Below are 16,963 nucleotides of genomic sequence, written 5' to 3' on the forward strand. Positions count from 1 at the left end.
TTAGGTTCCCCACCCCTTTATAGACCTTTGAAGAAAATTGAAGGGAAACAGAAAGGAGTATATCATTCTCTCAGATGTACATGGCACCTTCACAAAAATTAACCATGTATTACGGCAATAAAACAAACAAATACAGAAAAGCAGAAATATTACATGCATCTTTTTCAGACCATAATGTAACATAAATTATATTCAGTAAAGGACTTCTGACAAAAAATATATATATCTACCTCCAGTGAAAGAACCAACAGAATCTGAAAGAAGATTGAAACATAATTTCTTCACTTTATTTTTATTGGTTTTTTTTTTGTTTTTGCAACATGGCTAACGTGGAAATCTAATTTGCATGATTTCACAATGGGTAGGAGGAGGAGAGAGAAGAAGAGAATTCAGGAATTAATGTTTTAAATGAATGCTAAAAATAAATAATGATTTTTTAAAAAATATCATTTATTAGCCTCAGCTGAGGACTCAAAGCCTCTTGGGAAATCCAGGGCCAGGGAAGAGGCAGTACTGTCATGGAAGTACATGTCAGTTGTTCCTTCTGCCCATCCATGGTAGCTATCACCAACACACAGTCCCCCAGAAATCTACAATGCAAACACACTAGACTGGGCATGGGGGCCATGAAGGGATCCCACCTCCCCCTTTCTCTCCAGCAACTCCACCCCACATCTGAGGCCCATGGCATTTCCCTGGGCCCTGAGTTCATGGAAGAGTCCTTCCCTAGGTGAGCAAAGTTCTCTTAGTGATTCATTTGGAGAAGACAGAGGAAATCAGTGCCTTAGAGAACCACATTAGGATGTGGGGGTTCCAGAAAGCCAGTCAATATTCAGGAATGTCTATCAGAAACCAAAGCTCTAAAGGACTAACCAAGAAATCCAACACTCTGGAATGCTAGTGAAGAGTGCAGTGCTCCAGAACATTTGGGACAACTAACTAAAGACCCAACACTCTGGAACATAAAACCAAGAACCCATATTCCTGATTGCAAAGCAGGAACCACAGACAGCATACTGAAATACCAATGCTTCTCTCACAGCTCAGTAGATGGCCTCAACCTTTACTTGTCTGCTTGGACTGAGTCAGGCACATGGAATGAAACATAGGGACATACTTGGACATTGAGACAAACTAGCTTCTGCAACGTGGCTGTCTTGACAATATTGAAGCCAGTCTCACCACCAAATGTGCTTGGCTTCCAGTACTCAGGAGAACATATGGGGTTCCCCAAGAGCCCTTTGAAGGAGAAAGGGGCCCCAATCTCCACCATGCTCTCCCCAAAGATAGAATTAGGCAGAGATTTCTCTAGAAGTAAGCCTGGGTAGAACTCCAAGGCATCAATGTCTCCATACAGCTTCTCCAGCTCTGCTGAATTCTGCTTCTCTCCTACAAAGAGGAAAGGAGGAAACAGATCAGATCAGCTCCTCCCCATATTTTGGAAATAAAAAGGCATATGCCCAGGGCAACATTGGGAAGTAACTTTCCCTGTTCACCCTTAGAGGCAGTGTGGTATATGAGAAAGAACAGCAGACTTGGGATCAGACAATTTGGTGGAGTAGTGAGTAGAGTGTCAGACCTGGAGTTAAAGATCTGAATTCTACCTCAGATACATAGTAGCTGTAGGAATCTGAGAAAGCCACTTAACCACTCAGTCCATTCCCTCATCTGTATAATGAAAATAATCATAGCTCCTGCCTCACAGAGTTGTTTCAGGGAATCAAGTGAGATGATAAGTCTAAGATAAGCTAAGATACAGCACTTTGTAAACCTTAAAGTGCTATGTAAGTGTAAATTATTATTTTTAGTATCATCATTATCATCATCATCTTAGATTTCTCACTTCTGAGACATGTAATATTGGGCAAGGCACTCAATATAGAGGTAGCACACCATAGTAGCTACAGCTTGGGCTTTGGAGTCAGGAAGACCTGGGTTCAAATCCTGCTTCAGACATTCACTAACTGTGACTCTGGGCAAGTCATCTAACCTCTATGTGTCTTAGTTTCCTCATTTGTAAAATAAAAGGGTTGGACTCAATGGCATCTAAGGACCCTTCCAGCTCTAAATCTATGGCTCTATGAGCCTGTGACCTGTATATGAGACTTAGTTTCTTCTTTTCAAAAACACGGACAACATCAGCCCTTCCTTTAACACAAGAGTATTAGGCTAGGACTGGGATCAAATGCCCAACTGGGGCATGGAATTTTGGGGGGGAAACACACTATACGCAACAGATAAGCAAAGAAATGCTTGTTTTCAGGAATAGTATCTAGGAAGTTCTTGAAATCTATCATCTAACAAATGTATCAATAGTTAGAAATTGAATCTCTACAAATGAATTTTATTTTAAAACTACAACAAAGAAAACTAGAGCTACCAGGAGCTAAAGAGACAAAAGAGAAAGGATAAAGAAAAGGATAAGGACAGTAGCAGTCTGTATTTTGTGATACCCCAGTCTGTTCAAAGATCAGCAAAGTTGAGTTGGACTCAGAACCCACACTGGGCAACTCCTATATCAGACCATGCATTAAATGACAAAATAAGAGTGTACAAAATGCTTACATCATTAAGCATCCAAGCTACTTTGGATTCCCAAGGCCATGGCTCAAGGACAGACCAAGAGCTAAAAACTAAATATGTCAACACAAGTGAAATGCAACACAGCTAATTAGCAATCTTTCAAAAATTGTTCTATATCCCAATGAGGCTTGAACGCTATCTTCTCGCATAAGCTTCTGAATTCTGTTCTGGTCATTCTACAGTGTTCACTTATGATTCTCTTTTGTTTATCATGACTTTCTTCAAATATGAATAAATTACCTTGCCTATTCCCAATTCATCTTGATACTTTCAGTACCTCTTTTACTTCCACTCCTCTCTTAGGAGAGGAACCTTAGGCTCCAGCTCAAAAAAGACATGTCCCAGATGTAGCCAGGATGAAGGTGATGAGCCATTAAAGATGAGAATGGGGAGCCCACCCTGAGGGGCATCCAGACATCTTTGGCAATGAATTTGGCATACAAGCAGATGGCTATATTACAGAACACGAAAGGTCAGGTACCCTGTTTCAGTGAGTCCTAGTAGCAGTTGCATGCAGCCCCCATGCTAGACAAATGGAACAGATTAGTAGTAGCAGTAGTAGTAGTAGTAATAGTGGCAGCAGCAACAGCAGCAGTAGTAGTAAGTAGTAGTAGTAGTAGTAGTAGTAGTAGTAGTAGCAACAGCAGTAGTAGTAATAGTAGTAGGATGAGGAGAAGGAGGAGGAGGAGGAGGAGGAGGAGGAGGAGGAGGAGGAAGTAATAGTAATATGCCCCTTCTAAAGCCTTCCTTTTGAGGCTTCACTGTATTTGAAGGTGACCCTGAGGACCCAAAGTCCAAGCCCCTAAGACACAAGTATCTGTAGGTCCCACACCAAGTTGAAAAGCCTTCAATTTTGTTCCCAGCAAAAAACAGCCCACCTAAGTAAAGGTGATCAAAATTATGCCACAGAAGCTCAGGAAGACCATTTACTATATACCAAAGTATAGAGGCTAGCACTTCTCCCTATCCCTCCCAAACAAGAAAGGATCCTTGAAATCTTGCAATTATTAGTATTATTACTGTTATAATTTATCCTTATTCCCGCAGCCTCCTTCTCCCTCAATTTGTTCCAATGCCCAGCCCATAATATGATGTCTCCTTCTTCCCAGACAAGAAACATGGGGTCAGAGGCTGGGAGAAGCCAAGTGGGGTGTCACTGACCTGTGAGCTCCTCAAAGGAGGTGTAGGGTTTCAAGCCAAACTGCTTGCGGTATTCATTGAAGGACCGCAGCCTCAGCTCTCGTGACTTCTTAATGGTGCTCACAGCCACATACAACACATTGCTGTTGATGTTCCTGACCCCACCAATCTGGGGAAGAAGAGGCACAGCATGTCACCACCAGAGAGAAGGAACCATGTCCAAACTTTAAAAAAAAAATCTATGATCTATGATTCTGGTTCATTAAAATTAAGGATTAGTGAGTAAGGCACCCAGCTGTAGCTATTTATTCCTATGTGTAGGAGTGCTCATAAGTTCTAAAACTGGGAGGAACCATAGGGATCATCTAGTCTGATTTTGGCAGCTAAGTGGCACAGTGGATAGAGTGCTGAGCCTGGAGTAAGGAAGATTCCTTTTCTTGAGTTCAAATCCAGCCTCAGATGCTTACTAGCTGTGTGACCCTGGGCAAGTCACATAAACCTGCTGGCTTCAGTTCCTCATCTATAAAATGAGCTGGAGAAGGCAATGGCAAACCAGTATCTTTGCCAAGAAAACTCCAAATGGGTTCATGAAAAGTCAGAAATGACTGAAATGGTTGGACAACAAAAAGAACAACGGTCTGACCTCCTCTTCCCCTTTCTACACATGGGGAAACTGAGAAAGGTTAAGGGACTTGCCCAATATCAACTGAAAATGGTAGTGCTGGGATTTGAACACCTGAGCCTTCTGTCTCTGATTCCAGGCTCTTTCATCATATCACACTGATTATAAGGAATAAATTCATCAGTTGAAAAGTGTTAGTGGTTTTCCTACACAAAACTCTTTATTCCTATTTTTTTTTTAAAGCAGAGGTGAAAAGAGCATCCTCTTTTGCAGTTACCTGTACCTTTGGGGAACCTTGCTATCGGGACTGCAAAGCCAGAAGCCTGAAGGCAGAAACCATCAGCTACATCCACCTGGTGATAGCATATTAACTGCAGAGGAAATAGCCAGGAATCAATAAATGCCATGGGACTAGACTTGAAAAGCCAAACCTTTCAGAAGATCATGGATTTAGATCTGGAAGGGACCTAAAAGGTCATCTAATTCAGTCTTTTCAGCTGTACAGATGAGTAAACTGAGTCTCAGAAGGAGGTGGCTTGCCCAGAATCACACAAGTAGTAAGTGGTAAGGCTAGTCATTGAATCCAGGTTATAATAATAATAATAATGGTAATAATAATAGTTGGCATTTATATAGTATCTTAAAGTTTGCAAAAAAACCAGTCTACAAATATTATCTCATTTGATCCACACAACTCTGGGAGATAGGTGCTATTATGCTCCCATTTTACAGTTGGGGAAACTGAGGCAGACAGGAGCTAAGTGACTTGCCAAGGGTCACACAGATAGTCAATATCTGAGGTCACATTTGAACTCAAGTCTTCCTGACTCCAAGCCCAGCAATCTATCTACTGCACCATTGAATTCACTATACGTTCTCCTCTAATAATGTTATAATTTAGGGGATTTCTGGGGGAAAATAATAGAATTTATATTTGGACCAATATACCACTTTGGGGCCTGAAGTATACCAAACCCTTCCATGTATGTCTACCTTTCTCATAGGATTGTTACAAAGAAAGCAACTGGTAAACTCTAAAGTCATATTAAAATGTAGGCTATTATTACTTCACTTAATCTTCATATTTGTTATTCTTTTCTTCTTTACAGATGATGAAATTGAAGTTCAAAGAGGGGAAGCCCAAGGACTCCATCCCAGGTTTCCTAGGATGATATTATTGAAGAGCTAGAGAGCATTTAAGAGGTTACCTCAGGGGCAGCTAGGTAGCGCAGTGGATAGAGCACCAGCCCTGGAGTCAGGAGGATCTGAGTTCAAATCGAGCCTCAGATACACAACACTTACTAGCTGTGTGACCATAGGCAAGTTACTTAACCCCAATTGCCTCACCAAAAATAAAAAATTTGACCTCATCCAAAGGCCTTCCTTTGATAGACAAGGCTCTGGGCCCCTGAGAGTGACCTGTCCAAGGACACATAAGTAGTAAGCTGGGATTTGAACCCATGTCCTCTCACTCCAAATTCGGTACCTTTTCTACACTACCATTTTTCAGGGTATATCTACATATTTTTGTTTCTTTTCACAGGATTTCATTTTAGGAGTATTTTATTTATTTGGAGCAATATCATGATACCATAGTCCTATAAACTAATGAATATTGCTGCTGGTGGCATTGTAATCTCTACAGAGCAATCCTCTCTATTCTCCTCTACATGTAACCTTTTTGTTTTGCTTTGTTTTGTTGTTGTTGCTGTTGTTGTTGTTATTGTTGTTTTAAACTAGGCAATGGGGTTAAGTGACTTGCCCAGGGTCACTCAGTTGGTAAGTGTCAAGTGTCTGAGGCTGGATTTGAACTCAGGTCCTCCTGACTCCAGGGCCAGCGCTCTATCTCCTGTGCCACTTAACTGCCCCTACATGTACCTTTTTTTACACTAGACTTGTGATTGTATTGGTATAAAGAACTCCCAGTGAGAAAATCCTCTCTACCAACACAGATCAGCACCGACTCTGCAACTTACTGTTGCCTGGGAGCACTGAGAGGTTCAGTGCCTTGCCCAGGGTCACAGGTAAGGGACTTGCACCCAGGTCTACTGGACTCTAAAAGTCAGCTGTCAAGCCACTACACCACAGCTGCCTGTGCTATGGGAACCGTGAACCGGTTCTGAATTACTGGCTTCTAGGGATTACAGCTACACTTGGGACCCGCTGCCACCTGGTGGTTAAGCCTGGCAGCACCTGGTTTAGGGTTTTACATAACCAACAGCTGGCTAATCTTCCCGCACTTAGTAAATCAATCAACCAACCAATAACAGTGATTACAGTTATCATCTACATAGTGCTTTATGGGTTGCAAAGTGCAAGTGCTATGTATTACCCCCATTTTACAGATGAGAAAGCTGAAGCTGACCAAGAAATAGTGACTTGCCTAGGATCACATAGTTAGGAAGAATCTGAGGCAGGATTTGAACTTGGGGCTTCCTGATTCCAAATCCAAAGTTTGGTCCACTGCACCACCCTGCTTCCACCAACAAGTTTTGGTACAGTAGTGAATAGATTGCTGGACTCCTCTTACCATTTGTGTGACTGTTAACAAGTCATATAACCTCTCTCAGCCTGTTTTCTTATAGGTAAAAAATAGTGATAAATAGGACCCACTTAACAGGTGTTGTGAGGATCAAATGAGACAATATGGGTCACCCTAAATGTTATATGATTGAGAAATAATATTATTATATTATAAGTACAAAAAAATGAGTTAATTCCTACTCCTGAGGTGCTAACTGAATAAATGACTGATTTGTCAATCAACTACATTTTTTTAAAAAGTAAAACAAAATATTTCCTGATTGAAAAAACACACTTGCATCCGGAACTGTACCTTCTTGTGCCAGAGCCCGGATCCAAGGCCAAGCCTTCTGAACCCACTGCCATTGCTTTTTCCACAGCTGCCCCATGTTGGTAATGGCAGAGGTGGGGGGGGAGAGTGCGAATGAGGGGCCAAACCTGTCCTGGGACCTACCTGGCCTGCCCTCTGTCGGGAGAAGGCTTCCACCAGGGCTTCCACACCATAGTCCAAAAGCATGGAGGTGTTGAACACAAACTGCTCATAGCTGTATTCTTGCTGTCCCACCACAAACGAGTCAGGCATGAGAGGGTGCCAGTGGTAGAGATGGTTGAACTCCACAGAGATGCGGTTTTGATACTGAAACTGGACTCCAAAAAGCATTTCTGGGTCAAACTTCAACTTCAAGAAGTAGCCACTGAGGTGCTGCACATACTCCTCGATGACGATCTTGATGGTCTCCCCTAGAGGGATCGATCAGGACAGAAGGGTCAGAGGACAGAGAGGCAACAAGCCATGGTTCATGCCTCCCTTTCTTGACCTGAGCTAGGTCGTGCATGAGGCAGTGTCTAGAGAGGCAAAGTAATGTCACACAGAGAGTACGAGATTTGGGGGGTCAGATAGCCTGAACTCATGTCCTTGGTCTGCTACTTCCTACCTCTGGGACCTCAGGTAACTTCCTTGACAGGCAGGCCTCAATGCTCTTATCTCTGAGATGAGAGGGTTGGACCAAGTGACCTCTGAAATCTCAAATCTGTGATGCCATCTGGGGACTCAGACCCTCTTAACCCCTCAAATTCCCAAAAAGGCTCAAAAGGCAGGTTCACCAAGGGTCTCAGGTGCCATCAGACAAGGGGAAACCAACCCCTAGTCTCAGAAAAGGCAGAGCACTTTTTTAGTTGATAAGGAAGTTGAGATGAAATGGTGCCCTCAGGCACATAGGTAGAATTAGAGAATGTCACAGCTGCATTGCACCTAATCTAACACTCAAATTTTGACAATGACAGGTCATTGAGATCCATAGAGGTTATGGGATTTGCCCAAGTGATATGGAAATAAGGGACAAAGATGCATATTTGTTACATGGATTTTCTTTTTGTTATTTTTAATTTTTTAGTAGTGGAGCAGGAAGGTTGATGGAGAAAAATTGTTAATTGAAAAATAAAATACAATTTGGAAATAAGTATCATAAGATTCAAACATAGGTCCCCTGTAAAGTCCAGCATTCTTTTGTGACGCTACACTATCTACTTAATATCTATTCACTTTTTCAGCCAAATACAGAAGAAATTCTTAGAGCCCTAGAATGAGTGCTGAGAATCTTAATCACAGGTTTCTCTCTATCCAGTTTGCTGAGTGACCTTTAGTCAGTTATTTGACGTCTCTGATCCCTAAGTACTCCTACCAATGAAATACAACTGACTATCCTGACACATACAGACCTTAGCTGGAGGGAGGAGAAAAAGATGGGAAGGGGGTGGGGTAGATGGACAGAGCTCACTCAACTCTTGCTTGTCCATTTATCTTGCATCTTTTCCTCTCCTGGATTTTTCCTGCCTGTCCTCCAAATCATCCCTGGTGAATCATACTAATTCTAGTTGAGACAAGTCCCCATCCTATAACTTCCCCCTAGAGAAGCCTATCTGTTCAAGAGGACAGGAACTGGTGAGTCAGAGGGAAAGGGGGGGGGAGGGAAGAGGGTCACCAGAGTAATGGCAGGGAGGGACCCTTCAGGCTGGCTGAGCAGGAAATGGTCTGACATTCAGGCAACAGTAGCCCCAACCTCAGGAATACCCAGCCCCTGAATCATCCCTGCCTCCCTGCTCTAACCAAGAAGCAAGCAGGTGGGAAACAGTCAGAAAAAACTCAGGTAAGATGCTTATGGTTGGAGGGCCTCACACAGTCTGCTATGCAGCTTGGGAGAAAGAATGAAATTCCTCACCAGGACCTTACCCTCTCCTGGCAGGGGTGGTTTGTGGGGACACAGAAGCCTCTCCCAGCTAGAGTGGTAGATTTTGAAGTGGTATGAACTTTGAAGAACTTATTAAATTTGAGTATAAAAACCTCATGCTCAACAGCTATGATAGACATCTTAAGGTTAATTCGTACCTGATAGGATTTTTTTCTCATTTTCATCTGCAAAGAATTTATTTCAAATGTCCAACATGTTACTTTACATATCAATGGCAATCGATGCTTCACAAATTTTAGTGAACTTGTGATTATATTCTTCAATCATAAGATAAATTATTATAAAACTCATGCTGCTAAGTGTGGGTACCAGCCTCTGGAAGCTTCTGAATGTATGGAGTACTTGTCCTATTTATGCCTTTGTCCTCTGATTTATGATTGTGTCCACCTTCCATCTAGCCTGCACATATCTTCTATGTATCTGGTTACTTTCATGTTATCTCTCCAATTAGAGTGTGAGCTCCTTGAGGGACGTGTTTTTGTCTTTCTGCTCCCTTTGGCACAATGCTTGGCACATAGTTGGCATTTGATAAATGTTTATGACCAGCTAACTTGTAATGGAAGGTTATGAGAATCTACATGTATTCAATTAATATAATCACTAAAGAAGATTATTAGTTTAATAAATGTACTAATTAGTTAGAAGAGGGAAAGCTAGAGTAGTGGATTTAATTCACTTCCTTATCTATAGTGAACTGGACTCCCCTGTGGAGAGAATGTAGTGCTAGACAAGAGAGAACCTGGTTAAGGAGAACTTTGAATTTCCCTAGAGGAACAGGAGCAACTGGGATCCTAAGCCCTTCCACACTGTGTCCCCCAGCCTAGCCTCCTAGAGGCAGACCTGGCTAACACAGGATAGTGGGGGAAAGGAATGGGCTTTATATAATAACTAACATTTATACTGCATTTTAAGGTTTTTCAAAGCACTTTACAAATATTTTCTCATTTTATTCTCATAACAATAACCTTGGGAGGTAAGTACTATTATGATCCCCATTTTGCAGATGAGGAAAGTGAGGCAGACAGAAGTTAAGTGACTTGTCCAGAGTCACACAACCAGTAAGTTTTTGAGCTCAGTTATGAGCTCAGGTCTTCCCGATGCCAGGTCTAGTGATATATCCACTGCAACACCTACCTAGAAGAGAGCTCCACACATAAAATGTTAGAAAACAGAACCAAGAACGTCAGCATGAGAGATCTAGGCAAATGAGACCTAGCTGCTTGCCAAAGACCTCAAGTCCAATACCTTTTGTTTCATGTTTCCCAATACTCACCAGTTTGCTCCCAAATGCAGACTTTGGGGAGAAGAGTCTATGGCATTGTCTTGAGGAATGTGGACTCGGGGACAGATCTTTCACTCACCTATGAGGATGAGTCTGGTCGTTTGAAAGAGCTGCTCATCATTCCAGGTGGGGTGCTCAGCTCGCAAGAGGTCACAGACACGGTTGTGTTCCCGAAGCCAGATTGTAGCAAACACCATGAGGCCTGGGAGCTGCCCAAACCTCTCGTGGCCCACAGCCATCTGTTGAGTTTCAGGCACATCTGCAGGGTACTTCATGTACGCATGAGTCTCAGCCACTGATGGTGGATACATCTCCCCATCCACCATCTACAAAAGAATCAGAGGACTTGATCATCCATGGAGGGTCAGAGCTCATCTCCTCTAGCATCCTCCCTAGAGCAGGAGTCTCAGGAGCAATGCTGACCAGTGGCCTTCCAACCTTCTCCAGTGGCAGGGAATTCAGTATCTCCTAAGGCAGCCAGTCCTATTGCTGGACAGTTCTGATGATTAAGAAACCTTACACTGAGCTCAAATCTGTTAACTATTTAAATTTCTGTCCCACATGATAGCCTTGAAGAGATTTGAAATCAGTTGCAATGTAGTCTCTTCACCCACCAGGCAACCCTGCCCCTGTTCCTGTCCCTGAACCCACTCCATCTCCTCATTTTGTATACTAGACTCTCATGGGTAGTGTGGAGAGGGGTAGGGGACCATAGGATCAACAGGCATCTCCACCTCCCAGCTGAATGCCTCTCCCCCAAGGCACATCCAAAGGAAAGGAAGCCCTTTGCACCTTGGCAGACTGATCCCGCCCCCATCCTATACCAAACCTTCTGCACCTCCTTCTGGCCATTCCAGGGCAGGCAAGTGCTCAGAATCTATTTCTCAGAACCCCAGGACTACCTGAAACTTCAGCTTTCCATCCTCAAAGAGGCGGAGTTGGTGCTGGCGCTCCAGGCTGTCTCCATAAATGTGGCCGAGGTCCACCTGAAGAGACCAGAGAGGGGACTCACTGAACTCACTTAACTTGCCCCGAAATTACAGTTTTGGAGGGAGGTGAGGACAAAATACAGACACTAAGGTCAAGGCAAGGGCTGGAGTCGATGACCCCATGGAGATTCTTCCAACCTGAGGGATCTGATAAAAAGTAACAGGGCCCATACTAGGTAGTTTGGTTTGAGTTTTTGATCTTGTATCTCAAGTGCCTAATATGCCTCACACATTACTAAATGCTTTTTGATGGATTGGAATGATTGGAATTCCAGGAAGCATGAGATTGCACATAGGTGTGCACACATGCACAAAGGCATACATACACACACATACATGTATAAACATGAACGCATGCATATGGCCATGTATGTGCGCATGTGACTGTACATTGGTGTGCGCAGATACACATGGTACCCACAGGTGCACACAGTAGACTCATATAAATACATGCACACATACACACTCATATTGACACACATGTGCACACATGTACATAAAAATAGAATTTGAGGAGGATAAAGTCACTTGTTTGTATTTGGAACCTTTAGCCTCATCATCACTACCAAGTCACATTTCAATAAAATTTTAGAGTCTACAAAGTGTCCTTTCTACAATTGCCTGACAGAAGTAAGCACTTTGTAAGGATTATTAGCTTATTTCACAGATGAAGCAACTTCTCAGACAGATAAAGTGACTTCCCGAGGGTCATATAGCTTAGAGCACTGAATCCAGCTGGAGTCAGAGTCTGTTACTTCCCACCTGTGTGACCTTGGACAAATTACTTGCCCTCTCTAATTCTCAATTTCCTCATTTGTGAAATAAAAAATGAAAAACTCTTCCAACTCTAAATATGTGGCTGAGAGCCACAACACAAGCACAGGTTGCAGGGTCATAGATCGAGACTTGAAAGGAACCTCAAAACCCACCTAGCCTTAACTACCTCATTTTGTAGACAGGAAAACTGAGGGCTAGAGAGGGGAGCTTAGGTCACATAAGTAGGAAGGAGCAAAGCCAGGATTCAACCTTGGGTTTTCTGATGCCAAACTCCATCCTTCCTCACTACATTACCCTGTCTCCCTGTCTTCTAACTCCAAAGGTCAGTCCCACTCCAAAATGGACCTTGACGATAAAGTTCACTCCTCTCATTTTAAGACTGAGGAAACTAAGGCTGCAAAAAGAGAAATCACTGCGCAAGGTGGCAAAGTCAGATCCTTTGACTAAAAATACAGAGCTCTTTCCATTAATTTCTGATGTTTTTAATAAGAGATGAAGAAAAAAAAAGAAAAGGACCTATTTGTACAAAAATATTTACAGCAGCTCTTTATGTGGTGGCTAAGAATTGGAAATCAAGGGGATGCCCATTAATTGAGGAATGGCTGAACAAGATGTAGTATATAATAGTGATGGAGTATTATTGTGCTATAAGAAATAATAAGCTGCCTGATTTCATAAAAACCTGAAAAGACTTACATGAACTGATGCAGAATGAAATGAGTAGAACCAAGAGAACTGTATACACTAACAGCAATCTTGTATGATGAAGAACTGTGAATGACATCTATTCTCAGCCATAAAATGATCCAAGACAATACTACAGTCTTCATGATGAAGCATGCAATCTGCCTCCAGAGAAAGAACTGATATTGTCTAAATGCAGAGTGAAGCATGCTCTTTCTTTCTTTCTTTCTTTCTTTCTTTCTTTCTTTCTTTCTTTCTTTCTTTCTTTCTGTCTGTCTGTCTGTCTTTCTTTCTTTCTTTCTTTCTTCTTTTGTCTTCTTTTATAAAATGACTAATATGGAAATGTTTTACATGATTGCACATGTATAACCTATATCAGATTGCTTACTGTCTCAGGGAGGGACAGAGAAGGGAGGAAAGGAGAGAAGGATAGAATTTGGAACTCAAAACTTTTTAAAAAATGTTAAAAAATGGTTTTAACATGTAACTGGAGAAAAATAAAATATTATATATTAAATATTTATGTGCATATACATAATTGTGAGGAATGTATCCCCATAAAGATGGCCCTGGAATGGGAGTCAATGAGGAGAGGACCTAGTTGGGGCTCACCCCATGGCCCAGGGCTTTGGTGAAGCCAGGGCCCATCTCTTCAGCTGTCTTGAAGAACTGATAGGTGAAGTGCTGGGCAAAGAAGGCAAACATAAGATTGGTCCCAAGAGGATCTGGCACAAACTCATTCCGCATCAGGAAGCGTCGGGCCAGCAGCTCTGGGTCTGGCAGCTGTTTCTTCCCTGCGAGGAAAGGAGCCAGGGTGGGGCAGGTGAGGAGGTACACATATTCTAGCTAACCAAAGGACATTGCCTGGTCTTTTCTCTTCCCTCAATACCTCATTTGAGGGAATCACAGAATCTGAGAGTTGGACAGCCCCTCAGAGGTCCTCTAGAGTAAATGGTTCCTGAGCATTCTCTATAGCATCCTCAACAACAGATGACCCAGGTTCCACTTGTAAATTGTCAGTGAAGGGGAAACTCACTGCTTCTCAAGGCATGACCCATTTCACTTTTGACCAATTCTGAGTGTTAGGGAGTTTTTCATTATGCTGAATTCAAATATACCTCTGCTATGACAACATTTCTCCTTCTCTCTCCATCTCGCTCTTTCCAACTAGTTTTGTCCTTGTGACCAAGTAAAATCTAATCTCCCTTTCATATGCTATCCCTTCAAATACTTGAAGAACTATATCCTGTCTTTTCTAAATCTTCTCTTTTCCAGGCTAAATATTCCAAGTTTCTTCAAATGATCCTCAGATGTTATGGACCCACCATTCTGTTTGTCCTCCTTGGAAAGTCTGCCATACTGTCAATGTCCCCTAATATGCAGGACCCAGAACTCAACAAAGACAGGTTTTGACCAGTGCAGAAGATGGTAAAACAACTATCTACTTCCTTTCAGTCACTATATCTCCATTGTGATGTGACGGAAAGAACTCTGGATTTGGGGTCAAAGCACCTGAGTCTGAACTCAGGCTCAACTACTTCTTGGCCATATGATCTTAAGAAAGTCATGTAAGCTCCCTAGCCTTCAGTTTCTTCACCTATAAATATAGGAATTGAACTATATGACCTCTAAGGGTCTGTTCAGCTCTAAATCCTATGACCATAATATAGCCTAAGATTAAGGAGACCCTTATCACTTACCACCGGCCCCTGGGTTATTATCATTACCACCACCAACCCAGCCAAAGAGTTACCTTTGAACCCCGTAGGAGTGGGACAATCTTCAGGTATGGGAGGTAGTACCCGAGTATAGAAGCTCAGATTGGAATAGGACTCCCAGCTGATGTAGCCATGTTCCGAGGTGTAGGTAGGTGGGCTGGGAATCAGGTTTGCTCGAACTTTGGGAGGAGAGGCACAGAACAATCACTTAGGAATATAGGCCTTTAAGCCATTGCCCTCAGGGATTTTTCACAGAAGAGGAGACAGGACCCTCGTGGGCAGAGCACACCCAGTGGAAAGGGGAAGGGGGACAGAGAGACAACCCTTGACCTCAGGAAGCTGCCCAGGCTGATAAGGAAGAGAGGCCCTCCCCTCCACGAAGAACACTGCCCCAGTCTGAAGGAGGAGATAGAGGACACGAGGTCAAGGGAACCCCAAGGCTCCAGCCTAGCTCGTAAAAGCTTTATCTGACATCAAACTGCCTCCAGTATTCATGTCTGCTGAGCCTTATCAGATGCTGTGAATTCCTCTGACTTAGTGAGGCAGGACATCTTGGTTTGATGTTCCACAGATTAACTGGAACCCAAGGCCCAGACCCACCCCAAATTCATAATTCCCTTAAAGCTGCTGTCCCCTGCACCAATGTAGTCACTCCAGACCCAGTACTTACCCATTGGCCTCCTTGGGTTAGAGGGAGTGTCGACAGTCAATTGGGGTAGAGAATTCAAGCGTTCTGGCTCTATTTTCTGGTAGTCTATGTCTTAAAGTCCTTTCCAGTTTTAACATTCTAATTTCTCCAGTCTTAACTTTCTAATTTGTTCTGAGATATCTTTCAGATTACAAACTATGCTCTATATCCCAACACTTCATTTTCAAAGTTCCCTTCTAGCTCCTTTTAGGTATGAGGAATAGATACTCATGGATGGAGATCTCTCCAAGGTGTGACAGGGGTTGGAGCAGAGACGTACCTGTAAGCACAAGCTTCATGAGAAAATCTCGTAAGAAGGTAGAGTTGATAATGTTCCAGATCCACCGACCATGGGTCAGGATGAAGTGGTAGAAGGAAGGACTGGGGCGTAGGGCTTCCCGGAGTCTAGTCCATAGCTCCGCTGGTGTGGGAGGGTGTAGGAGGCAGAAATCTCATCAGACAGCCTTCCCCCCAGGCTTAGAGGGATGTGGAGATGCAAGAGGGCAGGAAGGATAGGGAGCACAGGAAGGGAGTGGAGGGGAGGCAAAGGTGATAAAGGATGGGGGCGCAGAGAGAAGTACTCACGGGTGGTGCAGTTGGGGCCATAGTAGCCAGTTCGTGTGCAATCACATTGGTAGCGGTTTAGACCAAAGCGCACACAGACACCTTTATGTTGACAGGGGAAATAGCAGCAGGGATTCACTGTGGGGAGACAGGATACACAATTTTAAAAAAATAGCATCTCTGGGTACTCCATAAAATAATCCCCAATTTCTTACCAGTGACCAATCCACAGAAGACTCAAAGTGCCAGGGAGTATGTCCCCCATGTTCTCTCCCCTGACAATTGCCACAGCTGCACTCACCCCTCCTTTACACATGTACATAGGATCATGTCAATTAGAGCTCAGAGGGGATATAAATGGCACCTAGTCCATCTGCCTTTTTTTATAACTAAGAAAACTGAGGCCCAGAGAAGTTACATAATTTTCTCAGTGTCACAAAAATAATAAGTAGCAGGGTCAGGCTTCAAACCCAGGTCCTCTGACTCTAGAACCATTATGCCAGATTTTCCCCTGCCCTCCCCCAACTCAATGCTGGTCCTCTCTGAGAGTAATCTGCCAGGGCCCCAGCCTTCCTTCTTCCCACCTCATAAACCATTCTGACACCATCTGCATTTCACCTACCTCCCCCCACCATATATTCAGGCATCCAAACTACCTGACAAGGAATCTGGTGGAACCAATTCTGAGGAAGACCACTAATGCTCTCATCTGAGTTTTCATGACATTGATATTTTGTGGGTCTCTTATATGCCTGGCCAATCTGTTTTTATTTTTCTTTACAGATCCTTACCCATATCATATCCTTACTCATGAGTTTATCCAACGGTCCTGTCATGGGCCCCTACCCTTTCAGTAGCCAACTTCTTTTGGTCGCATCATATCAGCTTCCATGGCAACAACTCATCTTAATGCAAATGACTCTCATATCTATACATCCAAACCTCCTTTTTCTCTTGAGTGAGAAAGTCTGGTTGTAGTTTTGAATCTCCAACTCCCTATTGGACAGTTCCAGCTTGATGTCCCACAGACATCTCAAATTCAACATGTTGAAGAACAATGTCATACACATTCAAGATGACTGCCTGAATGGGGGCAGCCTGATGCCCACATAATCATTCCCACAAAAAGCTGAAGACACTACAC

General features: G+C 43.1%; 1 protein-coding gene across 1 annotated transcript; it reads right to left on the reverse strand.

The window, feature by feature from the left end:
- Positions 1–371: 371 nt before the first annotated feature.
- On the reverse strand, positions 372–15,903 carry LOC110194994 (prostaglandin G/H synthase 1-like). Its single transcript, XM_078150142.1, is given in 8 exon segments — positions 372–1,389; positions 3,745–3,892; positions 7,323–7,609; positions 10,479–10,725; positions 11,302–11,385; positions 13,462–13,643; positions 14,603–14,746; positions 15,536–15,903. Coding segments are annotated over 8 exon segments (1,464 nt in total). The 5' UTR covers positions 15,555–15,903; the 3' UTR covers positions 372–1,036.
- Between the last annotated feature and the right edge of the window lie 1,060 nt (positions 15,904–16,963).

This window comes from Phascolarctos cinereus, unplaced genomic scaffold (genome assembly GCF_003287225.1).
Source record: "Phascolarctos cinereus isolate Bilbo 61053 unplaced genomic scaffold, phaCin_HiC Scaffold_2;HRSCAF=192, whole genome shotgun sequence".
Taxonomy (NCBI): Eukaryota; Metazoa; Chordata; class Mammalia; order Diprotodontia; family Phascolarctidae; genus Phascolarctos; species Phascolarctos cinereus.